The 26058-nt window shown below is 40.2% G+C and overlaps 1 protein-coding gene across 1 annotated transcript in view; it reads right to left on the bottom strand.

The window, feature by feature from the left end:
• Positions 1-1291: 1291 nt before the first annotated feature.
• The window catches only part of LOC126090105 (SEC14-like protein 2), a 317955-nt gene continuing 293188 nt past the window's right edge, over positions 1292-26058 (bottom strand). Inside the window, exons 9-10 of the mRNA XM_049906960.1 lie at positions 2593-2744; positions 1292-1541 (exon numbers count right to left, since the gene is read on the bottom strand). Coding sequence (XP_049762917.1) covers positions 1429-1541; positions 2593-2744 — 265 coding nt within the window. The 3' untranslated portion in view covers positions 1292-1428. The remainder of the gene's footprint in view (positions 1542-2592; positions 2745-26058) is intronic.

Here is a 26058-nt window from a genome sequence, read left to right on the forward strand (position 1 = left end):
GGGACACGAATCACAAATGCTAGGGGAATATTTTTAAGAAACCAATCTTTCCATCTAAAGTGTTTGCTTTTAAATTTCTCTGCACTCTTTTCTTTCCATAAGTTATATAAAAAAACTTAATAGTTCATCAGCTATGCTGTTGTAAAGTAGTAGTGCACATGGTTAGAACTTACTTGATGAGTGTGTTTGTTAACTTTTGACCACTGTGGTCAGATAAAAAGTTATTTTTACTTATACATCACAGACAGTGGTGTCTAATTAGAAGTTGGCAGAGTCTGTTTGATAATGACCTTAAATCCTCATTGATATCTCTCTTTTTATAAAGTCTGGATGTGAACAAACTGTGCATTCTTAATCAGTACAGATGTAAAATCAAAAGTAATGTCTCCACAAACAATAAATCTCCAGTTAATAAGTTTCCACAATTTTAATAATACTATAACTGCTTGAGGAGACTTCATTATTCCTGCTGACAAACTATAAATGTTAGTTCTAATAACTTATTTGTTACTAGAAAATAGTCTATCCTACAACAAAAGGACTTAGCTCCTACTTTAGTGTATGTCACTGTATCATCTTTCCTTTTACTGGTTCTACTGAAGTAAGAAATTAGCTTTGTCTCCAGACACACTTGGAGCTCCATTTCTAATGACTAAATGTTAGTGAAATCTTAAAATTTAACTTACCTAAAGCCTGGTCCCGGCTTAACCTCAATTATGATTTGTGTAACGAAGGCTATTGTACCACAAAATTCTAGGCTGTCTGGAGGTGGTTACTCAAATACCCACATTCATAGTCCTTGAGCAAAAGTTATGACATCCTGCAAACATTTGATGATAGCATCTATTGGTGTGGGTTGCATGTAAGACATTGTTAGTGTGTCAGCTGTGCACTTTCCAAGCTTCTGTTGGCCACCTACATAACTCTTCAGCTAGCAGTCTGATGAACAACAAACTGCATGGTATGTGGGCAAAGCTCATTCTTGTGGAGATAAGTGAATAAAATTCATCTCCAGGACCAAAAATGTTGAGCATCAGTGGATAAAGTTCAAGAATATTGTTCAACACACTTTAGACAGGTAGGTGCCAAGCAAAGCTATGAGGAAAGGGATAGACTATCTTTTCTAGCTTAACATGAGTTACCTGGCATAAAATATCCCAAGACTGTGCAAGCTGGAGGAATATGCTGATAGTCTATCTGCCCCCCCCCCCCCCCATCCCCCCCAGGTTCTTAATTTTAACATAGATGTGAGGCTGGGCTTCAAAAGGTGATTCTGAAATGATAAAAGGTATTTGTTTAAATAAAATATTTAATGGTTTATATATACAATTTATACATTGTTGAAAAATACAATGCTGATGGTTATTGAAGGATTGTTGTCATGACTTCAAAGACAGTTTGTTGTGTTCACTGAGGTTGCCATGAGTTTCATTCTTCAGTGAGTGTCTCTTCTTTTGTTTCTACTGGAGGTTCAACACCAACAGAGTAACTGATCTTCTTGCTCCTTAGGTAACTGTAGCTGTTATCGAAGATTATCGTGTCTGTTAAAAATAAAAATTTCACATTAAATTAGATATTATGAATGAAACTGTTGAGGGCAAAATGTATTTAAATGATTGGTCACTTTCCTGTTACACCAGCAACTTTGACAATTTGCTGCAACCTGTGTCTGAGATGATATCTACATCATCCAATAGCCAGAAAATGGTCATCATTCTCAACACCACCTCAGCTGCTTATGATTTACTCTCATCCAGGAATACTGCCTCACACTAAATTATTCATTACTCCCATCCAAGCCTGATGTCAGTCCCTTATAACTCTCAGTCCCTACCTGGTTGACCTCCACCTTCCACATCCCCATTAACTTCCTTTTCCCCCATAAAAGACAATAGTTTGAGACACCATCTCCACATCCCCTCCACTGTAGTCAAGCTGTTTTGTATGAAACTGACTGCTGAAGAAATCACTGTTCCCTCAAAAGGCCTTTCTTTCAGGCCCAAACCCAGCTTCACCATGGTGAACTTGACAAGGGATTAACTGAAGTTGATACCATTTCACCAACTCACAACCACCCTTTCACTTTTTAGCCTAACATAGACCTCATGCTGTGCTATAGATTTGTATGGCACCACAACCTACACTCCAAAAACTAATACAGATGCAAAAGAAATATTGTCAGTATTCTATTTGCAAAATTTATGACCTCATCACACTCTAACGAAGGCCTGTGGCCAAAAACTTTATGTGAGTGTCAACAATTTGAGGTGTCTAAATTATTTATCATATATTTAAAAATATTTTGTTGTTGGAAATACTTTTATCATTCAAATGGTCATGACTTAATTATTTTTCATGAATGTCTCTCCTTCAGGTTATGTCCCTTACTTCCTTGACAATTGCTTATAGAATAAAAATGCCTGTGCTACAGAATAAGCAAAGAAATAACCATTTGAAGATTGGAGAAAAGTTCCATTGTTCCAACTTTGTTAATGTAAAACATTTGTATGTGTACTATTATCTTTGTTAGTTTTGTGATTATATAAAGTACATTATTGTTAGTATGATGTGCTGTACAAATAAAATACTTACATGTTGCTGGTGCAGAACATGTTATGACTCCCATTTCTTCTGATAGATGGCTGTTGACTTTTCGTATGGGAATTGCTTCAGACTCAATGCCTTCTTCATTTGTACGAATGATTCCAAATCTGATGTCATGATTCTCAGTTCTGAATCCCCACCTATGGAATAATGTCACTGTTTTAATATGGTGCTGATAATTTTAAGAAATACAATGCCTGGCAAAAAAAAGTGGAGTGCCACAAAGGGAAGAGGAAATGAAATGAAACCTCAAATGTTGAGATTGTCAGGCTTACAAAAAAGTTGGTTGTATAAGCCCACCTATCAGTATGGGTGATTGCACTGACTTGATTGGGAAGGGCATCATAAAGCCATTGTATCCTCTCTTGAGACACAATTGGCCACAACTGTTGTAACTGATTCTTGATGTACTGGATCCTCAGACAGAGCTGACATCTGAGCTGGTCCCACGCATCTTCTATTAGGAACAAATCTGGGGATCTCTATGACCATGGGAGTATCTCAACAGTATGCAGACAGTTCACAGAGTGTGCTGTGTGTGTGTGTGTGTGTGTGTGTGTGTGGATGAGCATTGTCCTCATAAAAAATAGCACCATGATATCATGGCATGAGAGGTAAAACATGGGGATGCAGGAGGTTATGCCATTAAAGCTCAATCACCACCAGCCGTGACTTGAAATAATACCAGATGACTCCCCATACCATGATGCCAAGAGAAGAATAGGTCCTCTCTCCAAGCTGCCACCAACTCACTGATGAACATCATCAGGGGTAGCATAGACTTCATTGCTGAACACAATATGATGCTATTCATCAGTAGTCCATGATTCCTGGTCACAGCACCACTCCAAATGAGGACATTGTTGTTATGGTTTTAATGGCAGCCTATACACAGGACAGTAATTTCATAGCCTGGCTGCTGCTAGTCTGACCAATGGTGTGGGGTGACACAGAATGTTTCAGGGCATCCATTAATTGTTCTCAGAAGTCAAATGCAACCGTGAATGGTTTATGATGTGCTTGGTGTGCAATAGAGCAATACTCCCTTGTGCTGATCAGTCATGGTCACCAAAATCTTGATGACGATTGTGCCTGTCCTCACATTCTGGAAATGTTCCTGTTGATTGTAGTTGGCTACTTCGTTAATGAACTATTAACTTCAGACTATTAATTCACTCATCTTGTTGTTTCTTTGTGACAATAATTTTGAACAGCTCTGACTTGTGTCACTGAAATTCTGCAGCAGCCGCTGGAAGTCAAGAGCTGTGAAAAATATCCAACTTTGAAATAAACATGGCACTTCTCAAATTAACATGGCATGTATTTGAACTCTCAAATACAAGGATTCTTCATACTATTCTCTGTATAGCAAACACCTCAATAATCAATGTGAAATGTCAAACTGACAGCTTGAGGTAAAACCACAGGATGCTAATATCTATTTGAAAGATAACAGGACTATCTTGTTTTTCCCCATGATGTCATCTCCATCGTCCCAGCCCTCTTTACTTGATGGTTCTCTCTTCTTCTTCAAGCAAGGATGATGCAGCATTAAATAACTGTCAAACCAGCAATTACCATAATGCATAACAAAACGGCCACCATTGCCCCTTCATGAAGACACGTTGTGTCTGTCCACACCAGTTTGTAGGCACTGGCAATAACAAAAAATTCCAAACAGTCTATGATCCTTCATTACTTAACTAATGGAAATACTTTTAACTGTTTTGGTCAACGTTTTTTTCGTTTAGGCAGACATTGGATAACACATCGCTTTACCAAACTCATATGTTACACCACAAGTCCCATGAAATACATCAGGCCACCATCACATCAGAATGCTCCAAAAAAACTGGATATGGCACAATTTGATCAGTTGGCCACATGACTCAGATTGAGTTCCCTTTCAAACTCTGTCAGGTGCTGGTAATGCTTTCTCACATGACCCATTGATAGTGTGTATGGTATGAAGTTACATTGACATCAGACCATGTTTTCTGGTTGCTTCACTTTTTTTATCAGGCAGTGTGTAAAGGAATTTTAATTCTGAGGAAACACAGTTGGTAATTGTTAGTGTTAAGTGCTGCCATGGATACAATGTTACAACTGAATTTGATGGCCCATTAATACAAATTGTGAAGATGTACTTCACAATTTGTCCATAATGAGGAAATATTTTGTCAGTTACATTTCAAATGATATCAGTACATGGAAGAGTTAGTACGATAATGATGTTCTGATTGTGGGTAATAGAAAATGCTCATAATCTGAAAATAAAAGATCAAACCTGCTGCCTCTTATTTTACAATTGATATTGTACAATAATAAACTGAAAAAATAAGGCTGAGTAAAATATGTCCATGATCATAAATGAAGCCCTTTGACATAATTTTTTTTTTTTTTTAAATAGGTTTAAGCATATTACTCCTGGGTCAACAGGGTATGCAAAAGAAGTTTACAAACCAATATGACACCATAGTTGACAAATGTTGACTTCATTTATGCTTACAGAATTATTTAATATTTATAGCTGCAAGTAAATTCTTTATTGGTTACATGGTACATACAGGCATGCAACCTACAATATAAATGTGCATCATGCTCAAGCTTGCAAAATTATTTCTCCATTTCATAGTTACAATCCTCCCCACCTCTCCCCTGCCCTTTGTCTAGCCTGCAGCACTTCACTGTCCCCTACCCCCATCATACTATCCCTCCCCCTCCCTGTTCCAGCCTCCTCCTTACCCTTACCCAACCACCAATCCCATCATGCACTGGTGCTGCTGCTGCTCACAGTGTAGTTTCAGTTGCCTGAGACTGTAGTTGTGTGTGTGTGTGTGTGTGTGTGTGTGTGTGTGTGTGTGTGTGTGTGTGTCTATTATTGACGAACGCCTTCATGGCCAAACGCTTTAATTGTGAGACTCTTTCTGTTGTGCCTATCTGCGACTCAGCTTCTCCACTATATGGTGAGTAGCAACTTTCCTTTTCATGATATTATTGCCTTAGTAGTGATTTTTTTTTTAACTTTTTTTTTTCAAGTATTGGTGAGATCAGCGCTCAAAAACTTGAGACATTTTCATTTTTGGAACTCCTACAAGTTTGATTGTAAAATCAGGCACTGCAACACTCATCTAATAGGATAAAAAGAAAAAATTATTTATTTGACAATGGCTTCCCCAAAATCTATTTTAACCTGGTTAACACACATTACATTAATATCCCCCCTTCATTTTAACATTTTTTTAGCACACTATGGAAGATGTATTCAATATACAATGTTGGAATTTTATTCTGTAGTTACTGATCAGTGTTTGGGACTGATATATATCTTTTTGAAGAAAATCTGTATTATTTTGTGCCTATTTTTTATGTGTTTCTTGCTCAAACAATAGTGTTTTCCTCTTTTTTCCCTACTTTACCTTATTGCTTTCTTTTGTCAACAAGCTACTTTCTCCACTAAGCAGCTTGTCCATTCCATTCAGTAGATCTTACGATTCTTATTATTTTTTTCAATTCCCCAGATAATGTCAAGTTCTGAGCTTTTCTTTCATTTTCTTCAATGTCACTTAATCATGTAAGTTACTCTACAAGAATATTAACTACAGCCTTTCTGATATTCCTTTTAAATTGTGCTTGTCTCTATCCACTTGTTACTACATTATAACAGTGGATATTTTGTATTTTTCTTCGTTGCATGTTTTAAATCTATTTTAAGAACTATAAATGTCTTACTCCACTGTACTTTCTCTTATCACAAGTGCTGTGAAAGCAACCAAACCTTACTTAAGTTGTTTGTCACTACAAAGTAAAATTGCTTTTCTATTACATTTCCCTTTTGCTTAAAGTTCTATTCAATGTAGTTACCACATTTCGCCAATTTGCTTTCTTAAGCGATATGACTATTGTGCTTTTCCAGAACTCTGGGGTTAGCTGCATAGACTGAGGATAACAAATAATAACTGTTATGGTTCTTAAATTTTCAACTCATTTGAGCAACTCAGAAAATATATATAAAGTTGAAATCATCAGATTTTTTTTACATTTGTGGATGTCAGTCTCATACTTCTATGCTAATAGAAAGCCCTTCCATTTCATATGGGCTTTCACTGCATACTTGTGATTTTTCTATTCACTGCTTTGAGATAATCAGCAGCTCCATATATTGACTTTATATTTCTGTGCAACAATTTCAGACTTATAATGCCTGGCTAGTAAGAAAAGATCAAAATCCAAACTGCAACTAGATGAAAATGAAAGAAAAGATTATGACCAAGTTCGTAACAGACTGAACATGTGGCTGGCTGAGAGAAATTTAAACAATGATGTGTCAGCTACAAACAAGGAGAATGATGAGTGAAAAGTGAGAGATTGAGAAAAGAAGTAAATCTCACAGGGAAAGAAAGCACCATGTAAAAGCTGCAATTGAATCTAAATACTTTTGGGTTAAAGGAGACTACCCACTGATAAGATGAAGTATTGAGTCATCAATAGCCACACTCAAAAGAAAGAAAACTTCCTAACTTTTGGAGTAATCCTTTTACAAGAGTAACACACACACACACACACACACACACACACACACACACACACACACATTGCCTGCGCAGTACTGTTGATGCCACCTGCCTGTAAACCAACATCCCTCATGCCTGTGGTCTTGCTGCTATTGAACACTACGTCTCTGAGCATCCTTCAGATACCAAACCCACCACCTCATTCCTTATACACCTTACCAACTATATCATGACTCACTACTTTTTCTTTGAGGCAAAGGTATACAAACAAATCCTTAGCGTAGACATGGGCATCTGCAAGGCATCCTCCTATGCCAACCTGTTTGTGGGTCATCTAGAGGAAGCCTTCCTAGCTTCCCAAAATTCCCAACCCCTAGTCTGGTTCAGGTTCATTGATGACATATTCATGATATGGAATCAGGACGAAGACACCTCTCCCATCTGCTTCATCTGGTTCTCATCTACCCAACATGTCATCTTCCTGGATGTGGCCTTCATCTCTGTATCAACCAGCTGTCATCCATTTCACACCAAAAACACTGTCCCATACAGCCTACACACTCATGAATGATGTATTTGCATTGACAAGAACTCCCTCGCCCTGTACATTGAAGATCTCATGAAGGTCTTCACATACAGGCACTACACCCTCCCTCAGCCTCCCCCCCCCCCTGCCCCCCCTCTTCCTCATAGACCTAGTCAACAAACATATTTCGTATGCCATATCCTCATACTCTTCCAATCCTCAAACCACAAACCACCCTCAAGAATCAACTGCAAAGAAGGACCCTCTCTCATTAACGAATATCAGTTTGGACTGGAACAACTGAACCATATGCTGCTCTGGACTTTGATTATCTCTCATAAAGCCCTGAAATGGTAGATTTCCTACAAAAGGTCCTTCCCATCCCTCCTAAAGTGGTGTTCCACTGCACACCCAACTTACACAACATCTTAGCCATTCCTGTGCCATTTTAGCCGTGTTGGCTTGTTCTATGTTTAACATCCTTGCCTACTGGCAAGGTCCACCTCCATCTAGTCACCAGGTGGCCCCTTTGTAGAGTCTTTGGTTGTATCCTTGGCCAGCTTGTCAACGATCTTGACGGTCAGTCAGTCATAGTCAGGGAAGAGAGAGAGAGAGAGAGAGAGAGAGAGAGAGAGAGAGCCACATGAGATGTACGGTGGGCTGTGCACAGAGATTACGTGTGCACAGTTGTCTAAGCAGCTGGTTGTCACTAAAATCATGTTGATCAGCAATACTTGGGCCTAAGGTTGACACAGCCAATCTACCCTGCATTAAGGAGGCATCGTTGCTGATATGGGCATTGGAGTGCTGTTCATTTCCTATTGCCATCTGGTCTTCCCTTGTGAGTAAGGTACTCATTACTTGATTGTTGCATGTGCTCCTGTGTTGAAGTTGCTTCCTACACTGGATTTCCTGTGTTTCTCCATCACTCTGTTTCAACAACTGAATTTACTTTTTGGTGCCTCTGTTTGACATTATTTGAGAGCCACATTTGTGTGTTTTAAAATTTCCTTTAATTACAATTTTTTCAGTGTCTGCTTATTAGTTAGCTAGGTTTGAAATTGTCATATGTTCTAGGCTGTCATGCATGTTAGTGACCACTGAGGTTGAAATTGAGTCTGATTTGTAATGGAAGTTGCTTTCTGTACTGATGTAGCAACTATAGAATTGCCTGCAGCTGTAGTAAGTAGATATTAGCTGTCAGCAAATCTTGGCTCTTTGTATAATTGGGTTTCCTTACTCTGGTGAGATTTACACTTTCAGGAAAATTAATATTTGTTTCAAATATGATTATGATTGCGGTTATTTGGGTGCTATTATTCAAGATTTACTTGTTACCTTCTAAGTCAGTTAAGTTAGTTTGATTATTACATTAAATTGTTGAATTTTATTGTAAGATTAACTAGTTAACCAGAATTTTACCAATAATTATTAATGATTATTACTCATAAGATTTGGTGAGGGCTTGGGGCCACGATCTTGTTGAACTTTGGTCTTGGACTGAGCATTTTCATATGTTCTATGATTATTGTGTATGATTTACATCTTTGCTTGTTTTCTCTCAGCCTTCCAAGCTGTTTGTAGCATTTGGAGGCGCTGCTCCAGGGTCTTATTTGTTACCCGGTGGTCCACCAGATGTAGACTGCTGTGTTGGTTGTGTGTAGCATGCTTCTTCCCATCTCACCATAGACTCTGAAACATTATGGCTTCCTGGTCTGCTATGGCATCCTGTAAAAGTTGAGATTCTATCTCATAGCAGTCGGGCATTAATTTATCCAGTTGTGTCCATTATTTTTGTCATCTTATTCATAACTGGTCTGCTGCATCTACCCCTTCCAAGGTCTCCCTGTCTGAAGTTTGGATTTTTTAATGTAACAGTTTTAATGTTGGTGTAATGCTCAGTTGTTAAATGGTATTTTATTATTATTCCATGCCACTACCTTGAATATGCCAAGGAGCCTTCCCTGATTCATAGAATGTTATCAAATTAAGTGATTCGCTTTGGACAGGGTTGTAAGAAATTTGTGTTTTTTGTTTATTTTATTGAACGTATTGTGTGTTTATCTGTAAATCTGAATTGAGCAGTTTCCATTTTTAATGTATTTTTGAGAATGCTCTATATTTATGGTGGTGAGATGCAGTAAAAGTATTCAAATGAAACATATTTCGCCAGGTAGCCTTCACTGATTGATCAAATGTTTTCAGAATTGTGAGATAGTTTTGGCCAGTGTTACAAGTAATCTTTTTAACAATATTATGAAAAGGAAAGTTGCCACTCTCCATAAAGCGGAGATGCTGAGTCACAGATAAGTACAACAAAAAGACTGTCGCAAACAAAGCTTTCAGCCCTTAAGGCCTTCATCAAAAATAGACAACGGACACACACACACACACACACACACACACACACACACACACACACAGAGGCATGCACCCGCACACATATACTCACACTCATGCAAACACAACTCACACACTCATGACTGCAGTGTGTATGAGTTGTGTTTGCATGAGTAGTGAGTGAGTGTGTGTGTGTGTGTGTGTGTGTGTGTGTGTGTGTGTGTGTGTGTGTGTGTGGTTGTTGTGCCTATCTGTGACTCAGCATCTCCATTATATGGGAAGTGGAAACTTTTCTTTTCACAATATTGTTACATTCTATCCTGGATTTTCCATTGTTTGAAGTAATTTTTTTACTTATTTTTATTGAAACTATTCTTCTGTTTACCTGTAAATCTGAATTGAAGAGTTCCCTTTTTAATGTATGTTTGAACAATGCTCTATATTTGTGGTGACAAGATTCAGTGGGAATGTGTTTTGTCTGTCAGTTTAATTATAAGATTTGTCTGTGCAATAAAATATTGTTGAACTTTTGTCAACTAACAAATGACTTTTGATAAATGGCCAGCACCTTCCTGTGTCAGTTTAGTTGTTCCTTTATCCTGAGGCATCCACTGACATTTCACCACTCTTACTCCAAACCTGTTGCCACAGGGATCCTATCCCTGCAAGGTGCAAGACCTACCCAATCCACCCACCCAGCATCTCCTACTCCAGTCTTGTCACAGGTTTATCCTGCCACATCAGAGGTGAGGCCACTTATGAAAGCAGCCATGTCATACCAACTCTCCTGCAAACACTGTACAGCTTTTTACATTGGTGTGACTACCATCTGGCTGTCCACCAGGATGAATGGCCATTGCCAAACTGAACCCAAGAACAAAGTTGACTATGTGGCAGCATAACATCCAGCTGAGCACAAAAAGCTCAATTTCAATGGCTACTTCACAAACTGGGCCCATCTGGATCTCTCTCTCCACCACCATGTTCTGTAAACTACGCGAGTGGGAGTTATCCTCACAATATATCTTTCACTCCTGTAATCATTCTGTTCTCAATCTCTGGTGACCCACTGTCCCCACACCCTCAAACCAATAGTTTTCATTTTCTCTGTTCAGTCACCCCTCCAAAGTCACATCCCCATGTCATATTCAGCATGCATTGCTCCTCACCGGCTCTGACAACTGTGTGTCACGTACCTGACCTGTATACCTGCCACCACTCTCTCCTGCATTCCTAGTCAGCAAACTGGCTGCCTGCCTCCATGATGGTAGCCACCCAACTTTAATCCCTCTCCCTGCCTCCTGCCTCCTGCCTCCCTCTCCCTTTACCCAACCCACCCGACACTACCTCTATGGAAAAATGGTCTATCTACTGAAATGCAACTCTAGAACTGGAAGAGAAAAATGGAAAAGAAAGAAACTTAAGGACGGAAATAAAATAAAAGCAAGAAATTGTGGGTAAGGGAAAGATAAGCCATGGAAAGAAGCCATTAGTAAAGGGAATAAGAAACGAGTGGACAACAGCTGGAAAGATTAGTAAAACCTAAGCCCTGGTGAGTGGCAGAATGAAGCACATGCTAAGATTGTGTTTTAAGTGGTCAAAGCTTTGGGGTATTGTCTCTGGAAAGAAGATGTTCTATTCTCCCAACTGCATCACTTCTTTTTGCTACAAGATGAGAGTCAAGGATCCAAAACCTAATGAATCAGCAAACGTATTTCTTGCTCTCAGTCAAATGACACTTGTCATGCCTATGTCTCTTCCACCCATGAGCAACTGAATCACATTTTCCACCCGGGTTTCAACTACCTCTCATCATGTCTGAAATAAGGAATGCCCTACTCACTATCCTTCCCACTCATGCCACAATGGCATTCCATCACCCGCCGAACTTACGCAACATCACCCCTTCTCAATCCTTGCTCCCAACCCCTTGCTCATGGCTCATATCCCTGTAAAAGAACTAGATGCAAGACATGCCCCATGCATCCTCCCACCACCACCACCATCACCACCACCTCCTACTCCAGTCCAGTCACAAGAATAACCTATCCCATCAGAGGCAGGGCTACCAGTGAAACCAGTCATATGATCTACAAGCTAAGCTGCAACCACTGTGCTACCTTCTGCGTAGACATGACAACCAACAAGTTGTCTATCTGCATGAATGTGCCACTGACAAACTGTGGCCAAGAAACAGTTGGACCACCCAGTTGATAAGCACACTTCCCAACACAACATTCTTCACTTTAATGACTGCTTCACAGCCTGTGCCATCTGGAGCATTCCTACCAACACCAGCTTTTCTGAACTGTTCAGGTCTGAATTCTCCGTGTAGTATATCCTATGTTCCCATAACCCACCTGACCTCAATCTTCATCAGCCATTGCCAACCCCAGCACTCTTTTCCACCAACATACCCACAACCTTTTCACTTCTCTCCTTCCGCACTGCCCCCCCCCCCCCCCCCCCCGCCTCCCCCCCCCCCTCCCAGCTGCCTACCCTAATTCTTACTTCCAACTGCATTTAGCTGCCTATCCTCTCTCCATCTCATCCTTGTATCCTGGATTTTCCATTGTTTTATTTTTCAGTTATATCTTATAACATAATTATACCTAAAAACAAAGATGATGTGACTTACCAAATGAAAGTGCTGGCAGGTCGACAGACACACAAACAAACACAAACATACACACAAAATTCTAGCTTTCGCAACCAACGGTTGCCTCATCAGGAAAGAGGGAAGGAGAGGGAAAGACGAAAGGATTTGGGTTTTAAGGGAGAGGGTAAGGAGTCATTCCAATCCCGGGAGCGGAAAGACTTACCTTAGGGGGAAAAAAGGACAGGTATACACTCGCACACACACACATATCCATCCGCATATACACAGACACAAGCAAACATTTGTAAAGGCAAAGAGTTTGGGCAGAGATGTCAGTCGAGGCGGAAGTATAGAGGCAAAGATGATGTTGAAAGACAGGTGAGGTATGAGCGGCGGCAAATTGAAATTAGAAATTAGCGGAGATTGAGGCCTGGCGGATAGCGAGAAGAGAGGATATGTTGAAGGGCAAGTTCCCATCTCCGGAGTTCTGACAGGTTGGTGTTAGTGGGAAGTATCCAGATAACCCGGACGGTGTAACACTGCGCTAAGATGTGCTGGTCGTGCACCAAGGCATGTTTAGCCACAGGGTGATCCTCATTACCAACAAACACTGTCTGCCTGTGTCCATTCATGCGAATGGACAGTTTGTTGCTGGTCATTCCCACATAGAATGCATCACAGTGTAGGCAGGTCAGTTGGTAGATCACGTGGGTGCTTTCACACGTGGCTCTGCCTTTGATTGTGTACACCTTCCGGGTTACAGGACTGGAGTAGGTGGTGGTGGGAGGGTGCATGGGACAGGTTTTACACCGGGGGCGGTTACAAGGGTAGGAGCCAGAGGGTAGGGAAGGTGGCTTGGGGATTTCATAGGGATGAACTAAGAGGTTACGAAGGTTAGGTGGACGGCGGAAAGACACTCTTGGTGGAGTGGGGAGGATTTCATGAAGGATGGATCTCATTTCAGGGCAGGATTTGAGGAAGTCGTATCCCTGCTGGAGAGCCACATTCAGAATCTGATCCAGTCCCGGAAAGTATCCTGTCACAAGTGGGGCACTTTTGTGGTTCTTCTGTGGGAGGTTCTGGGTTTGAGAGGATGAGGAAGTGGCTCTGGTTATTTGCTTCTAACTAACCAGAGCCACTTCCTCATCCTCTCAAACCCAGAACCTCCCACAGAAGAACCACAAAAGTGCCCCACTTGTGACAGGATACTTTCCGGGACTGGATCAGATTCTGAATGTGGCTCTCCAGCAGGGATACGACTTCCTCAAATCCTGCCCTGAAATGAGATCCATCCTTCATGAAATCCTCCCCACTCCACCAAGAGTGTCTTTCCGCCGTCCACCTAACCTTCGTAACCTCTTAGTTCATCCCTATGAAATCCCCAAGCCACCTTCCCTACCCTCTGGCTCCTACCCTAGTAACCGCCCCCGGTGTAAAACCTGTCCCATGCACCCTCCCACCACCACCTACTCCAGTCCTGTAACCCGGAAGGTGTGCACAATCAAAGGCAGAGCCACGTGTGAAAGCACCCACGTGATCTACCAACTGACCTGCCTACACTGTGATGCATTCTATGTGGGAATGACCAGCAACAAACTGTCCATTCGCATGAATGGACACAGGCAGACAGTGTTTGTTGGTAATGAGGATCACCCTGTGGCTAAACATGCCTTGGTGCACGACCAGCACATCTTGGCGCAGTGTTACACCGTCCGGGTTATCTGGATACTTCCCACTAACACCAAACTGTCAGAACTCCGGAGATGGGAACTTGCCCTTCAACATATCCTCTCTTCTCGCTATCCGCCAGGCCTCAATCTCCGCTAATTTCTAATTTCAATTTGCCGCCGCTCATACCTCACCTGTCTTTCAACATCATCTTTGCCTCTATACTTCCGCCTCGGCTGACATATCTGCCCAAACTCTTTGCCTTTACAAATGTTTGCTTGTGTCTGTGTATATGCGGATGGATATGTGTGTGTGTGCGAGTGTATACCTGTCCTTTTTTCCCCATAAGGTAAGTCTTTCCGCTCCCGGGATTGGAATGACTCCTTACCCTCTCCCTTAAAACCCAAATCCTTTCATCTTTCCCTCTCCTTCCCTCTTTCCTGATGAGGCAACCGTTGGTTGCGAAAGCTAGAATTTTGTGTGTATGTTTGTGTTTGTTTGTGTGTCTGTCGACCTGCCAGCACTTTCATTTGGTAAGTCACATCATCTTTGTTTTTAAGTATATTTTTCCTTCGTGGAATGTTTCCTTCTATTATAACCATATAATTATAACATAATTATAACAACAAAAACAATCCCATCTCATATTACATCTCTTCCTTTCGAAAACATGCCTTTGCACTATCAAACATATGGTCCCACAAACTGTTTCTTGAAACCTGCTTGTCCCTTGGAGTTACTCCAAAAGGCCTAACACTGAAAGTCCCCATTTCTGGGTGCAATCCTACCCTACACCAGGCTCTTTTACAGTTTCAAATACAGCAATCTCTTGCTTTTACCCAGCTAATCTGTGATGTATATTCCTCATGAGCAAATTTCCACTCTAGCACACTTCTCTCCTACAAAATCCTGCAGTTATCTGCCCCTCGTGTTTCCTTGAATGGTATCATCCACCAAGCCAACTTCAAACTGCAACAACATGCCAGACTTCACCTCAAAAAGCTATCCCACCTTCTCCTAAACTACCTGAACAGCGGTATTTCCCTTCCTGTTCTTCTGCAGCTCCCCAAACAGCCACACCATCAACCACTACTCCTCTCCTACAAACTGAGCTTGGAAAATCTCCTTAACATCCCACAGCCTTAACCACAGCCTCCAAGACCAAGAATAGTCCATAATCCCACAAACCAGTCACAACAGAACAGTGTCCTTAACCTCTCATCTAAAGCACTCTCCCCTCCTGAATTATTTGTGTTATCTAAGGGCCTCACTTTCAGCCCTAAACCTGCATTTGATAATGCTTCTTTGGTGAAGGACATCCTTTTCTTCACATGTAATACCCATTGGAAATATCACTTTGCAACCCACCCCAAGACCTTTCCAACAGTAAACCTGACATTGAACCCTGCCTTGAACAGTTCAGACCATGATCCCAACTTGATCCACCACCACTACCTCAAAATCATCCCTTACAAGCCTTCAAAGAATTCCTCACATCCAGCATTGCCTTACAACCTTTCTTCAGGTCCTTACAACATGGCCCTAACCTGTCCTCTGCGGAACTCGAGGCTATGTTTTCCCTAAAAGCTGATGACACCATCATTATACTCCCAGCAGACAAAGGATCTGCCACTGTGGTATTTGACCAAAAGGATTGTGTTAGTGAAGGTCTATGCCAGCTGTCTGATGCCTCTACGTACAGCATCTGCTATCAAGATCACATCCCTGTGATTCAAACTGACCTGCAATCCCTCCTTGAAACTTCAAGCCCCTCACAAGGACTAACACCTCAATCCATAGAACTTCTCACCCCACCCAAACCACATGCCCCCACCTTTTACTTTCTTCCTAAAATCCACAAACCCAATCATCCTGTCTGTCCTATAGTTGCTGGCTTCAAAGCACCCACCAAACTTATATCTGCTTTAGTTGATCAACACCTGCAACCTATTGTACAAAACTCACCTCCTACATCAAAGATACCAACCATTTCCTAGATCATCTGAAATCCGAGCCTATCCCACTCCCACCACACACCTTGCTTGCCACCATTGATGCCATCTCCATCTATACCAAAATTCCCCACATACATGGTCGGTCTGCTGCTGAACATTTCCTCAGTCAGTGGCCACCTGATTCCAAACCTATGACATCCTTCCTACTCACCTTAATCAACTTTATACTTACCAACAACTACTTCACCTTTGAGGGGCAGACATACAAACAGATCATGAGTACAGCCATAGGAACCAGGATGGCTCCTTCCTATGCCAACCTTTTCATGGGTTGCTTGGAAGGGGCTTTCCTGGGATCCATGTCTTCAGGCCTTGGTTTGGTTTTGATACAATTATGACATCTTTACCATGTAGACTCAAGGTGAGGCTGACCTGCTAAAATTCCTGGAATCTCTGAATACCTTCTCCCAATTAAATTTCACATGGTCCTATTCTGAATCCCATGCCACTTTCCTTGATGTTGATCTCGTCCTCACTGAAGGCCAGCTACACACTTCTGTCCACATTAAACCTACCAACAAACAACAGTACTTACATCTTGACAGTTGCCATCCTTTCCATGTCAAACATTTCTCCCCATGCAACCTTGGCATCTGAGGCAAATGTATTTGTTCGGATGTAGACTCTTTACACCAATACACCACCATTCTCATCTCACCCTTCGCTGCATGTAATCACCCCACCAGTCTAGTTAAATAGCAGATTTTCTGGATCATCACATCCAATCCTGGTACTGCTGATCCCTCCACAAAACAGCTTTGGAACACACCATTGGTGACTCTTATTATCCTGGTGTGGAATGTGTTAATCAGCTACTTCGACAGGGCCATGATTTTCTAAAATCATGCCCTGAAATGAGATCCATTCTGTCTAAAATTTTGCCCATCACACGTAGAATAGCTTTCTGTCACCCTCCCAATCTCCACAATATTCTTGTCAGACCCTATGGTCCTTCTGCACCATCTTCCTACCCTATGGCTCCTACCCCTGTGACCATCCCTGCTGCAAGACTTGCCCTATGCACCCTCCTATCACCACCTATAATAGCCCTGTAACTGGAAAAATATGTACTATCAAAGGGAGAGCCAGTTGCAAAATGATACACGTCATATACCAGCTATTATGTAAACACTGTTCAGCCTTCTATATCGGCATGACTACTACCAAATTATCAATTAGGATGAATGGGCATAGGCAGAGGGTATATACTGGCAACTCGCAGTATCCTGTTTCAGTGCATGCTCTACAACATGACATTTGTGACCTCAGAGCCTGTTTCACCACATATGCCATCTGGATTCTTCCTCCTGACACCAGTTTCTGAGAATTCTGCAGGTGGGAATTAGCACTAAAACATGCCCCTGGTTCTCGCCACCCACCTGGCCTTAATTTAAATTAATTTCTTCTGTCTCAGCTTTTCTTCACTGTACCTACTCTTTGCTTCACTCTGTTTTAATTTCCTAATCTTTCATTGTCTTTCCCGTCCATCTTTCACCACCCCCTCCCACCTCTGTTATGTACAATGCACTTAGCTTCTCACTCCTATTAACTCATGCACGATGTTTTAGTAGTAATCTCTGTCTTTCATATTGCCCTGTCTTCCACCTTCAAACTCTCAGGTTTTCAAATCTTGTCTGGTGCAGTCCCTAGTCAGTCTTTTCTTCTCATCCCGTATGGTAAGTCTCCCCTGAGCCACGGTTACAGGTGACTTTCCCAAAATCTACCCCTTTTCCTAGGCCTCTTCAGTCCTCTTCCTTCTCCCTTCTTCCTTCCCCTTCAACCCTTCTGCCTGAAGGAGGAGCCACTGGCTCCAAAAGCTGGCCAATCACAACAGTCTTTCATGCGTGTATTTTCTGCCACCACTTGGTGAGTAGGTTTTTTATCTATACAATCAAATAATTCTAATCTGTACTTAGCTCTTCTGGTTTACTTTAATTGCAGTTCAGCATGTACCTTGCTCTCATCAGTCAATTCACACCAGTCTCTCCAATTTTGTATCTGAGTCCCTAATATTAACATTTTTCTTTTACCTTTCAGATCTTGTGCGTTTCTTATTTTCTTTTTTACATAAATTTCATTGTTTTGTCTGCTGTCTGAGACTTTTTATCATTGTCTTCAGGTACTTACATATCTACTTGTATTAAAGAAAAATCTATGACCTTTTTCTTGTCAAATTCAGTGTAGGCCAGACTGTTTTGCATAAGCTGTCCACAAACAGTGGCTAATATTATTACCTGCTACACATCTCCAGTGTGATAAGTTAAGTACTTGGCTTTCCCTGTGTTTTCACAGTACTATATTTCTTAAATTTTATGCATGTTTTTCTATTTAAGAGGTTCTATCTCACATTTTGTAAGTGTAAGTGTAAATTCATTCAGTCTGTAGCACAGTTGTTCATTTATTTTGTTTTGAAGATGGCAGGTAAGACACTGCCACCTGATACATTCCACACAGTAATTTGCATGGTGCTGTGACTATGTTAGCAGTGATAATTTTTTATTGCTAATCCAGCCCCTCTAAAAAAATTTAAGATCCTCTGACTATAAAATATCTCTTTTTTCTTTTTAAATGTAGGCAAATTTTAAAACATGACTGTGTAACTGCAAGTTTCGTCATCAGCAATTTGTCCTAAATGAATGGAGCATGCCTTTGTTACCTCTCTTTTGATGTAGTATTGACAATATTCACTGAATAGTAAATTCTGAGCAGGAGTGATAGGAATGCCTATGACATTTTAACATTGTGAGTATATTTATTCCTTTATTAATTTTAATGTCCACTAAGTGGTGACACTGTACATTGCTCTTTTCCATGTAGGTTGCATCTTATAGTGTGGCTTTAGGCTGTGAAACTGCTGTGTTTCAATAAACAACAATTTTAGCAGCTGTTAGCAGAATGCAAATGTACCATTGTTTGACTACTGCACAAAGTCCTGTATGGACGACACAGTAATAAGTACCCCTGTTGTAGAGAAACAACTGAAAGCAAATGCCAGGTCCAGATGAAATACCAATTGAATTTTACAAAGAGCACTCTGTGGCATTGGCCCCTTACTTAGCTTGCATGTATTACAAATCTCTTGCCCAGTGCAAAGACTCAAACAAATGGAAGAAGTGCATGTGACTCCTGTATACAAGAGGTTAGAAGAATGGACCCGAAAAATTACGGACGAATACCCTTAACACTGGTTTTCTGCAGAATACTTTAACATATTCTCAGTTCTTGAACATAGTCTCAATTTTGTAGAGACCTAGAAACCAATAAGCTATGTTCATTAATCAGCATGGTTTCAGAAAGCATTGCTCATATAAAACTCAGCTTGCCCTTTTCTCACATGATATGCTGTGAACTATGGAAAAAAGGGTTACAGGCAGATTCCATATCTCTACAATTCTGTAAAGCATTTGATACAGTGCCCCTCTGTAGGCTTTTAATAAAGCTATGAACATATGGAATAGATTCCCAGATATTTTATTGGCCTGAAGACTTCTTAAGTAAGATAACCCAGTATCTTGTCGTCGATGGCAGCTATTCATCAGTGACGAGAGTATCGTCAGAAGTGCCCCAGAAAAGTGTGGTAGGACTGATATTATTTACTATATACATAAATGATCTGGCAGATGGGGTGAGCAGATACTGTTGATGCTTTGGTGCATGGGAAGATACCAAAGTTGAGTGACTATAGGAGGACACAAGATGATTTAGACAAATCTTCTAGTTGATGTGATGAATGGTAACTAGCTTTATAGAAAAAGGTAGAAAAATGTAAGTTAATGCAAATGAGTAGGAAAAACAAACCTGTAATGTGTGGGTACAGCATTATTAATGTCCCACTTGACACAGACATGTTGTTTAAGTACACTGTTGTTTGGAAAAAGTGAAACACCAAGACCAAGAGATGTGATCACAATGAAATTTATTCCACCAATTATGGGCATGACTCTACACAAATGACTGGCATTACTGGTCTGTACATGCACTGTGACAGTGCAGATTATATTAGATTAGATTAGTACTTGTTCCATAGATCATGAATACGACACTTCGTAATGATGTGGAACGTGTCAGGTTAATAAAAGATGTCTATACAAGATATTACATTAGACAAAATATTACATGGCACTCATTATTATTATTATTATTATTATTATTATTATTATTATTATTATTATTATGAGGTTGGGGAATTACCCACTTACTATATCCAAAAATTCATCTAATGAGTAGAAGGAGTTCCCATTAAGATATTCTTTTAATTTCCTTTTAAATGCTATATGGCTATCTCTCAGACTTTTGATGCTATTAGGTAAGTGACCAAAGACTTTTGTGGCAGCATAATTTACCCTCTTCTGAGTCAAAGTTAGATTTAACCTTGAGTAGTGAAGATCATCCTTTCTCCTAGTGTTGTAGCCATGTACACTGCTATTACTTTTGAATTCGTTCGGATTGTTAATAACAAATTTCATAAGTGAATATATATATTGTGAGGCTACAGTGAAGATTTCTAGCTCTTTAAATAAGTGTCTGCAGGATGATCTTGCATGAGCTCCAGCAATTATTCTGATTACACGCTTTTGTGCAATGAACACTCTTGTACTCAATGATGAGTTACCCCAGAATATGATGCCATATGAAAGCAGACAATGGAAATAGGTGTGATAAGCTAATTTACTCGGATGTATATCGGCAAAATTTGCAATGACCCTAATAGCATAAGTAGCTGAACTCAAACGTTTCAGCAGATCCTCAGTGTGTTTTTTCCAGTTCAACCCTTCATCAATGCATACACCTAGAAATTTTGAATATTCTACCTTAGCTACCTATTTCTGATCAAAGTCTATATTTATTAATGGGGTCATTCCATTTACCGTGTGGAACAGTATATACTGTGTTTTGTCAAAGTTTAATGAGAGCCCATTTGCAGAGAACCACTTAATGATTTCCTGGAAAACATCGTTTACAATTTCGCCAGTTAATTCTTGTCTGTTGGGTGAGATAGCTATACTTGTATAATCGGCAAAAAGTACCAGCTTTGCATCTTCGTGAATATAGAATGGCAAGTCATTAATATATATTAAGAACAGCAGAGGACCCAAGACCGAACCTTGCGGCACCCCATTGTTGATTGTTCCCCAGTTTGAGAAATCACCAGTTTTTTGCATATTATGTGAACTGTTTATTTCAATTTTCTGCACTCTTCCAGTTAAGTATGATTTAAACCATTTGAGCACTGTCCCATTCATACCACAGTACTTGAGCTTATCTAGAAGTATTCCATGATTTACACAATCAAAAGCCTTTGATAGATCGCAAAAAATCCCAACGGGTGACTTCTGGTTTCTCAGAGCATTTAATATTTCATTATTGAAAGTATATATAGCATTTTCGGTTGAAAAACCCTTCTGGAAACCAAACTGACATTTTGTTAAAACTTTATTTTTACAAAGGTGTGAAGCTACTCTACAATACATTATTTTTTCAACAATTTTGGATAAGGCAGTCGGAAGAGAGATTGGGCGGTAGTTGTTGACATCAGACCTATCCCCTTTTTTATGCAGTGGTATAACAATGGTATACTTCAGTCTATCTGGGACAATACCCTGCTTCAGAGAGCTATTACATATATGGCTAAGAATCCCACTTATTTCTTGGGAACAAGCTTTTATTATCATGCTGGAAATGCCATCAATCCCATGTCAGCTTTTATTCTTGAGAGAGTTTATTATCTTTCTAATTTCAGATGGAGAGGTGGGTGGAATTTCAATTGTATCAAATGGTGTGGGTAAGGCCTCTTCCATTAACTGCCTTGCTTCTTCTAATGAACATTTAGATCCTATTTTCTCTACAACATTTAAAAAATGATTATTCAAAATGTTTTCGACTTGCAGCTTGTTGTATATCAAGTTTCCATTCGCTTTGGTGGTGATGCCGTCATCCTGTACTCTTGGTTGCCCTGTCTCCCTTGTAATAATATTCCAAATTGTTTTGATTTTGTTATCAGAGGTATTAATCTCAGACATGGTGCACATGCTCCTGGACTTTTTAATAACCTTTCTTAATGTAGCACAGTAGTTTTTATAATATTTGGCTGTTTCTGGATCATTACTCTTTCTTGTTGTTAGATACAGTTCCCTTTTGTGGTTACAAGATATTTTTATTCCTTTAGTAAGCCAAGGTTTTTTGCACAGTTTCTTATAATTAGATTTAACTACTTTCTTGGGGAAACAGTTTTCAAATTCTCTTACAAATGTATCATGAAATACGTTATATTTTAAATTAGCATTGGGTTCCTTGTACACCTCGTTCCAGTCTAACTGCTGAAGATTTTCTCTGAAATTTCTAATTGTTGAGTCATTAATTGAACATACAACTTTGGAGGGTAGTTTTGAATTACTGAATGGAGCTATGTCATATACTGTAACAAGCTGAGCATCATGATCAGAAAGCCCATTCTCAACAGGACAAGAATTTATGTTTTTAAACCTATCTTGGTCTATAAGAGTGTTATCTATCAATGTGCTGCTGTCCTTTACTACCCGAGTAGGAAAATTAATGACAGATGTCAAATTGAAAGAACCAAGCAAGACTTCCAGGTCATTCTTCCTATTCCACTCTTTCAGTGAATCAACATTGAAGTCCCCACAAATAATAATTTGCTTTCCCCTATCTGACAGATAGCACAACAAGGCATCCAAGTTTTCCAGGAATAAATGAAAGTTTCCTGAAGGAGAGCTGTATACTGTTACAATTATAAAAGAGCCCTCCTTCAGTTTAAGTTGACAGGCACATGCTTCTATATGTTGCTCTAGACAAAACTTTTTTGTACCTTATCTTTCTACACAGTGATAACTTTTGACATATGTGGCAACTCCTCCTCCTACCTTATTCTCTCTACTCATATGTGCAGCTAGTTTATAACCACTGATATTTACCTTTTCCATATCAGACACAATGTGATGCTCAGACAAGCATAGTATATCTATTACATTACCAGATTCAATGTCGTCTAAACAAACCAGGAGCTCATCTACTTTATTCTTCAATCCTGGAATATTTTGGCGAAAAATGGTAACATTATTTTTTACTTTACTTTCAGTACAGAGTAGTGCAACCATGTGCTACAATCAGACCTGTTGACATCATGGCATGGAATAGCAGAGCACCTAAACATGATTCTGGGGAATACTCCACCTCACAGTTTGTAGGTGAGTCCACAAAGCATCAACTGTGGCTGCAGGAGGACCTGAATAAACAAGTTGCTAACTGACCACATACCAGACATATTTAATGGGTGACATCAGGCAAACAGGCATCCCACGGAAGCAGTGGTATCCATCATTCTTCAAAGAAGGCTTGCACATTCCTCACCACTTGTGGCTAGGAATTGTCCTGCTGAAATATGGCATGTGGAATGGCATGCAGGAGAGGCAGTATCTCTGGCTGTAAGACCGCCCTGATGTAGCAGTAGCTGTTCAGATTGTCCTCAATATGAAGGAGGCGAAATCATGTGTTACAGGCAATGAGACTCCAAACCATCATACTTGGCTTTTGTCTGCTATGCCACTCAACAATACAGTCTGTCCAATTGCGTTCTCTACAGCAGTGTCAAATGTTTATGTGGCTATCACTGTAGGGCATCTGACGTTGGATTCGTATGAAAACACTACATTTTGCCACTCAGCTTTCCAGTGTTGACATTGATGTAACCATTGCAGTCTGCAGTGTTGGTGGGTTCTGGCCACTGAAAACCAAAGCAATGGCATGTGTGTCACCAGTCCAGCCTGCAGAAGATGGCACTGAACTGTCAATGTACAAATGTCCACACCTGTTGCAGTGTTTCAGCATCATGCCAACACTGTGGACAAAGCTCTTCAGTCCGTTACGGCAAAGCAAACAAGATAGTGGTCATCTCCCACTGTGGCCACATCGTTTCATTCAATACCCTGTTGGCACTGTGTATGTCCTTCTTCTCTCCACTGGTTCCACTTTCCCCTCACTGTTTAAGCAGCAAGCCCTGTATAAGCCACAGTGTCACGGGTGACAGACCTGCCTCCCAGAGACCAGCCATTCTGCCCTGTTTGAACTCCTTCACATGCTGATATTGCACTCTGTGATATCATAGTTTGTTGATCTATCTATCTGTATATAAATGAATATAATAGAAGGAAACATTCCACGTGGGAAAAAATATACCTAAAAACAAAGATGATGTGACTTACCAAACGAAAGCGCTGGCACGTCGATAGACACACAAACATACACACAAAATTCTAGCTTTCGCAACCAATGGTTGCCTCATCAGGAAAGAGGGAAGGAGAGGAAAAGACGAAAGGATTTGGGTTTTAAGGGAGAGGGTAAGGAGTCATTCCAATCCCAGGAGCGGAAAGACTTACCTTAGGGGGAAAAAAGGACGGGTACCGTATTTACTCGAATCCGAGCTGCCTTTTTTTTCCAGTTTTTGTAATCCAAAAAACCGCCTGCGGCTTAGAATCGAGTGCAAAGCAAGCGGAAGTTCTGAAAAAATGTTGGTAGGTGCCACCACAACTAACTTCTGCCATCGAATATATGTAGCGCTACACAGGCATGATTTGTAGGCACAAAGATAAATACTGGCGCCAAAACCTCTGTGTCAGTAAATAAATATAAAAAAAGGTGGAAGACGAGCTTTTTTCTCCGCCCCGAGTTTCAACCACTGCATTCTCATACATTATCCAACAAAGTAAAAACAAATTCCGTATTGTTCATCTTTGAATGTAGCAGAATTTCAATATACTACGAAAATCTGACTGGCAAGACTGTTTGGGATATTTGTCAATATGGCCAACTCTACGTTCTGAATTTTTGCCTACCTGTGAGAAGAAATGGTTGCTAATAGGAACCTGATGAAATGTGAATCACATACTTCACCATAAGAATAATACGAATATAAACATTTTGCCATGTATTCTTTCATGTTTGCTGCTATCTCATTTAAATCCTGTCTGCCTAATAAACTACGAAACTAGAGTGAGACAACAGCAAACGTGGAAAAATATACCTATCGTGTCATGTTTACATTCGTATTATTCTTATGCCTAAAAGTGATACAGTCAGAAATGAAGCACGGCAACTGACTAGATTTTAAAATCTAAGATGACTCTAATTTCTGTGCAGAATTTGATGTACTAAAGAAGTGGCCGCAAAGATTTTCAAACGGAGAAAAATTTTCGCCTAACTCTCGTTCAGAACATGTTCTATCATACGCAGTCTATTATTTGGTTCTTGTTGATCATTATCAAAGAAAGCAGCAGTGTAAGTAACAACAAATAGTAGTCTCTTTCCATTGTTTCGTTAATGAGACGATTCCTCTCCTTTTTTTTTTTTTTTTTAAATTGTAAGCGGCGGTAGCGCGCACAAAAGCAAGCCATGCCGCGAGCGGCGACAGGCCGTAAACACACACTATCAGAATGCGACAAACAATGCATGACACAGTACAGTAATGCATTTACAGCTTAGAGTGATGTAAACACCTATAACAAAGAAAACGGCACTTATCAGATCAAAGCAAAATAAGCAATCGATTCAAACCAGACGAAGCACGTGAAAAAGGAAGGGTACCCGTATAAATACGGATGGAGTGCCTGACGCATAGCAAGGGCTACCTGGTAAAGCTTAACTGCTAAGCTTACAACTCGAACCAAACTACTGTAGGTGTATCGTCATTCATTCGACCTAAATTGTGTCTCATATTACAATGGACCAACTTTGTTTCGATTTGGAGGTGCGGACTAAAACTTTTCTCTCTCCTTGAAT

Source organism: Schistocerca cancellata, chromosome 1 (assembly GCF_023864275.1).
Source record: "Schistocerca cancellata isolate TAMUIC-IGC-003103 chromosome 1, iqSchCanc2.1, whole genome shotgun sequence".
In the NCBI taxonomy this organism is placed as follows: Eukaryota; Metazoa; Arthropoda; class Insecta; order Orthoptera; family Acrididae; genus Schistocerca; species Schistocerca cancellata.